This window comes from Otolemur garnettii, unplaced genomic scaffold, assembly GCF_000181295.1.
Source record: "Otolemur garnettii isolate 467f Iridium unplaced genomic scaffold, OtoGar3 scaffold00233, whole genome shotgun sequence".
Lineage (NCBI taxonomy): Eukaryota > Metazoa > Chordata > Mammalia > Primates > Galagidae > Otolemur > Otolemur garnettii.
In genome coordinates, this window is record NW_003852628.1 from 548,666 (window position 1) to 554,572 (window position 5,907).

The 5,907-nt window shown below is 47.1% G+C and overlaps 1 protein-coding gene across 2 annotated transcripts in view; it reads right to left on the reverse strand.

The window, feature by feature from the left end:
• Positions 1-3,213: 3,213 nt before the first annotated feature.
• SNRPA (small nuclear ribonucleoprotein polypeptide A) overlaps positions 3,214-5,907 on the reverse strand; it is a 12,221-nt gene continuing 9,527 nt past the window's right edge. For both annotated transcript variants that reach the window (XM_003802097.3, XM_023508230.1), the window contains 2 exons: positions 5,076-5,164; positions 3,214-3,593 (listed from right to left, as the gene is read on the reverse strand). In XM_003802097.3, the coding sequence (XP_003802145.1) occupies positions 3,434-3,593; positions 5,076-5,164 (249 nt within the window). In that variant the 3' untranslated portion in view covers positions 3,214-3,433. The remainder of the gene's footprint in view (positions 3,594-5,075; positions 5,165-5,907) is intronic.

The following is a 5,907-nucleotide window of genomic DNA, read 5'->3' on the forward strand; positions in this document are numbered from 1 at the left end:
CCAACTCCTGGGCTTACACGATTCTCTTGCCTCAGCCTACCAAGTAGCTGGGACTACAGGTGCCCACCACAATGCCTGGCTACTTTTTGTTGCAGTTTGGCTGGGGCTAGGTTTGAACCCCCCACCCTCAGTATATGGTACCAGTGCCCTATCAGCTGAGCTACAGGTGCCACCCTATGCCTGGCTATTTTTAGAGATGGGAGTCTCACTCTTGCTCCAGCTGGTCTCCAACTTATGAGCTCAAGCAATGCACCAGCCTCAGCCTCCCAGAATGCTAGGATTACAGGCATGAACCACCACACCCAGATCTCCCCCCTTTTTTAAAAAGAGACATGGGCTTGCTCTGTCACCCAGGCTAGAGTGCAGTAGCAGAAATCTGATCCTCTTGCCTTAGCCTCCCAAGGAGCTGAGGCACACCACCATGCCTGGCTAATTTTGTAATCTTATTTTGGAAGTTACATCTCACCATTTTGCTGGATTCATCCAAAGTAGGTCACTAGACCCAGTTCACACTCAAGGAAAGATTTCACAAAACTGGGAATACCAGGAACCTTCTTAGAGGCTGCATACCACATCTAAACCTCACATAGACCCATAAGGCAGGCAGCCAAGGCAACTGCCCTAGCCCACATTGTATCCCTCTCTCCCTCAGCATTCCAGCCACAGGCAGAAGCACTAAGAAGCACAATTTTATTGAACACAATTTAAATGGAGCCCCTTGGAGGTTTCCCTTCCCTCAGACAATGAGCCCACTCCTACCCCCAGATCTTTGTACTTCTTCCAGATCTTCACATGATAGGCTGATATGGGTCATTTGGGGCTTAGCTGAACAATCACTTCAGCTCTGGACTTTGCTGGCCATGCACTGCAATGCTTCCTCCTCAGCTTTCATTTTCCATATTGAAGAAGAGAAAACTTGAGGCCTGGAGTTAAGTCACTGTCCAAGGTCAGAATGACAAAGTGGGGAGGATGTGAACTCGGGTCTCACCTCCAAACTGCTTTAAATAGAGATGCACTGCCCAGGATCATTCTCCAGAGCATCCACTTCTCCCCCAGGCAACCTGAGCTCTTGGCTGTCAAGTCCAAACATATTTTAGGGAACAAATGGCTGGACACACACACTTAGCACGATAGGTACTCAGCAAATATGAGAGTGCTTGAAGTGCCTGATAGTGTGTGTGCTTGAGGGCAAAGGTAGTGAGTACAAACATCACTGTGGTATTAATATAGGATTCCTCTTCAGAAAGAAAAGGAAACACACAGGGGGGATATTAATTGCTAAGAAGTCTCCAAGAGGAGAAACCATGAGTGGCTGACCACAGAACAAAGTTAGGTAATAGCTACTAGGTATATGGTTGCCATGTCCATTTGCCTGTCTGCAATACCACTGTGTCACTTAGTAAAGATGGCAATCCCTTCTCCTTCCAAGCTTTCAGACCGCACAAGGAGCAAGTCTGCACTGGGTGCTCTTTATCTTCATCACTCCTAGCACTGATATTCCTCTTTTAATAGTGAAAGAAGATGGGTACAGGATTGGACCTAGAACCTTGACAGAAAACAATACCCAGATAGTATGTTTTACTGCATTTATTTTTGTGGTGAATTTTCTACTGCTGTCAAGTGATCTTCTTTCCATTTGTATTATGTGAGAATGGGTCTTAAGTTATACATATGAGTATATGTGCCAATTTAAATTTTCCAGGACACATATGTGACAGACTGCTAAGGAGTATCCCTCCTATTCAAACCCCCTCCCTGCCCCATTTTTTTTTGAGACAGAGTCTCACTCTGGGCAACAAAAGAAAAGAAAAGAAAAGGAATGGCAGCCAGCCCATGGCACTGTAGCAGAAGAAATGGGGAAATAATACCTCACCCCCACTCTCCTCTGCCTGTCCAGGCTCCTGCTGAGCTCCTGAGTCAAACAGAGCTGGTTTAGTGGGCACTTCACTGTGCAATTGCAAGGGGCTCCACACTTGGTTTAATGCCCTACTGTTGGTGTTTTGAAATTCTTGTTTTCTATCTCTCTGTCGCCCTGGGTAGAGTACTGTGGCACCACCACAGCTTACAGCAACCTCAAACTCTTGGGCCCAAGCAATACTCTTGCCTTGGCTTCCCAAGTAGTCTGGACTATAGGTACCCGCCAAGACATCCAGCTAATTTTTCTATTTTTAGTAGAGGCTGATCTCAAAATCCTGAGCTTAAGCAATGCAGTGTTCAGCCTCCCAGTGTTAAAAGTACAGGTGTGAGCCACTATGCCCAGCCCAATCTCCCCTTCTTATCTACAGCTTTAGCTGAGCACATGGCTGCCTGGCCAGAAACTATGTCTCCTATGCTCCTTGCATCTAGGGGAATTTGGGTCAGGAACCCGCCCAAGACTCCTTGCTGGTAGGTGACAACCAAGGCAGATCAGCTGTTTGAGGTGGCCACACCCCTATGCCAACATCTGGTCAGCAGCTCTTCACGTGTAACCAAGTTAGTATGGGCACTCTCAGAAGCAACAGTGGCATCATCCTGAACTCTAGACTGGAGCTCAGTTGGGTACTGCAAACTTGAACTCATATCTCCAACCCAGACTGCCATTCCCACCACCTTTCCAATGATTTCAGAGCACTATTCATGGGTCACTATGAAAGTTTTGAGACAGACTATGATACAGTGCATTACTTCACTTCCAAGAAACACAGTCGACAGCATCCTTTCAAATTAATTTATGCAAGTTGTCAACTTGCTTGGGTTTGTCAGTGGGGCCAGAAGGGCTTCATCTATTTCTGCCCATGTGGATTTTTTCATTTTTGTACATCGCAAAACTTTTCTAATGACCCTTATACAGTATTAAATCCCTTTCTGCCTAAAGTACCTAGAGTGGTTTCTGTGGGCTGTTGCCCTTTGTGCAGATTAAAGAAAGGTAAAGAAATACTTTTTTCCTTAACATTCTTGTCACCCATGAGAAACTGTTGAATGTGGCATCCATATGTGATACAGAGCCTGCCTAACTATACACGGCAGCTCTGGGTTTCCATTTCCCATCCTGAATGCCAATTTAGACAATACAGAAAACTGCCAAAGCAGTAAGTCTGGACAATATTCCTACACTACTTTGTTTTCCCAAGGTTGCAAACCCCAAAATGCCAAGAAATCCAAAAACAAACCCAGGATATGCTAATATGAAGGGAAGGGAAGTACAGAGAGCAAGAAAATCAGACAGACAAATGGTTGTGAAAAACCAAACCTCAAAAAAACACTTTAATTCCACCCTAACAGCACCAGGTGCAATGTCTGGGGACAGACTCTGGGTACAATGCTGTGTGGCGACCACTCACTCACACACTGCTCCGAGAAGGCCCCCGAGGGGGGACTTACCTTCAGGGGGCTGAGCCAGGGGGATAAGGGGTGGCCCCAGAACAGGGGCAGGGGCAGGCATGGGGGCAAGGTGCTACTTCTTGGCAAAGGAGATCTTCATAGCGTTGTTCTGGGTAATCTTAAAGCCTTGAAGGGCATCACGAGCTGCCCCTGCCTGCACCTCATTGTCAAACTCCACAAAGGCGATATCATGCCGCCCTGGGACCAGACGGACCTCCTTGAAGCCAGGGAACCTGAAAGAAGGAATAACAGACCTCATGGACCCAGGTAGCATCCCCTTCTAACATTCTGGCATCTAGTGGATTGAGGCTAGGCGTGATGCTAAATATCCTCCTACTATGCACAGGACAGTTCTTTCATAACAGAACTATCTGGTCCACACTGTCTACGGTGCTAAGTTGAAAAACCCTAAAAAAAACATGCTAGTTAACGAGAAAAAAAAAAATTTTTTTTGAGACAGTTTCACTTTGTTGCCCTCAGTAGAGTGCTGTGGCATGCTGGCTCACAGCAACTTCAAACTCTTGGGCTTAAGCGATTCTCTTCCCTCAGCCTCCCAAGTAGTTAGGACTACAGATGCCCACCACAAGGCCAAGCTGTTTTTTAGAGACGGGGTCTCGCCCTTACTCAGGCTGGTCTCAAACTCATGAACTTAGGCAATCCACCCACCTTGGCCTCCCAAGTGCTGGGACTATAGGCGTGAGCTACTAAGGCTGGCCTGATGAATTTTTTTTTGAGACAGAGCCTCAAACTGCCCCCCTGGGTAGAGTTTCGTGGCATTACAGCTCACAGCAACCTCCAGCTCCTGGGCTCAAGCGAGTCTCCTGTCTCAGCCTCCCAAGTAGCTGGGACCACAGGCGCCCGCCACAACCCTGGCTATTTTTTGGTTGCAGCTATCATTGTTGATTCGAACCCACCACCTTAGGGGCCAGAGGTGCTGAGCTTGATGAAATTTTTTTTTAAGAGATGCAGTCTTGCTGTGTTGCCCATGCTAGACTTGAATTCTTAGGTTCAAGTGATTGTCCCACCACAACCTCCCAAGGAGGTGAGACTACCAGCACAGCACACACCACTGTGTTGGCTTTCATGAAAAATGTTAATACGAATAGCCATGCAACCACAATCTGTATGAATAAACAATACACTGCAGTTCCTGCATCCTCTAATCATAACCCACCTCCTGCCCCAGAAATAACCATTAAGACCTATGTTTCTCTAATTTACCTTTTCTCATTCCTTACTACCTTTTCCATTAGGCATCCATCCTCATGTATCCTTTTTTCCATTACTATTCTTATATATCCCTTCTTCCAGATCGCCTCCGACACCCCAGCACAAACACCATGACATTCCTATGTACATGCCCACCTCCTACTGCTATTTTACAACATATTTTTTGCCAGTCTAGCTGGTGTTCAATGATGACTCAATGTAACAAACCTTGCACTGTATTTCTCCATTTCAGAGCCTGGATTCTTTTCACCCTCCAAAAAGACTGACAAAGTCCAGGATACCATGATGGGTACGACCCCTCCAGCCTCACTACTACTTCAATGCCCACAGACCCAGCTGCAGCCTTTCACTTCCACATCTTCAGTCACTGGCCTTTCTGCAAAGCCAGAGCTGGCTCAGGGCTCCACCAGCAGAATTCTGAGGCCCATTACCATGGTGCTCTCTCCTAGTAGTCCATCCAGCACCCAGCCACAGGCCCCACTTACTGGTTGAAAAGCATGGACAGCATGAGTTCATTGGTCTCCTCTGGCAGGTTGGTGAGGAACAAGATGTGATTCGGTGGATTCTCAGAAAGCTGCCAGGAAAGGATGGGAGCCTATGAGCATTGGAATCTTGAGTCTGGTGGGGGAATCCTCTGGGCCACCTCCTGCCCCTCATCCCTTACCCTGCTTGAATTCATTCTAGCATTCACCTGATGCACCATATGCTGTTGACTATCTATCCCCCACATTTGTCCCTACAGACTGTAGGCCACAAGGCAGCAGAGATTTTTCTGTTTTAGTCACTGCCACATACCTAGAGCACAGGACGTAACCTGGTGCATAAACAGGCACTTAGCATTTATTTGAAGAATGAATTCAGGTGGTGGCCACCTACTACAGCCTATACTATCCTTCCAGATCCTCCAACAAACATGCCAATTCCTATCTGTGCCAGGGCCCCAACCACACTGCTACGTCCTCATCATTCAGGGAACTCTGCTCCAATACCAACTCCTCAGGGAGGCCCTGCCCACACCACCCAATTTATAACAGCCTCCCAATTAACTGGCATCATCATAGCTCACTGCAACTGTAAATTCCTGGGCTCAAGGAACCATCCTGCCTCAGTCTCCTAAGTGGCTGGTGCTACAGGTATGCACCACCATGCCCAGCTGTTCTCTTTATTTTTTTGTAGAAATGAGGTCTCACTGTGCTGCTCAGGCTGGTCTCAAACTCCTGGCCTCAACTGATCCTACTGCCTCAGCCTCCCAAAGTGCTAACATTACAGGCATGAGACACTGTGTTTGGCCTCAGTCTTTTTTTTTTTTTTTTTTTG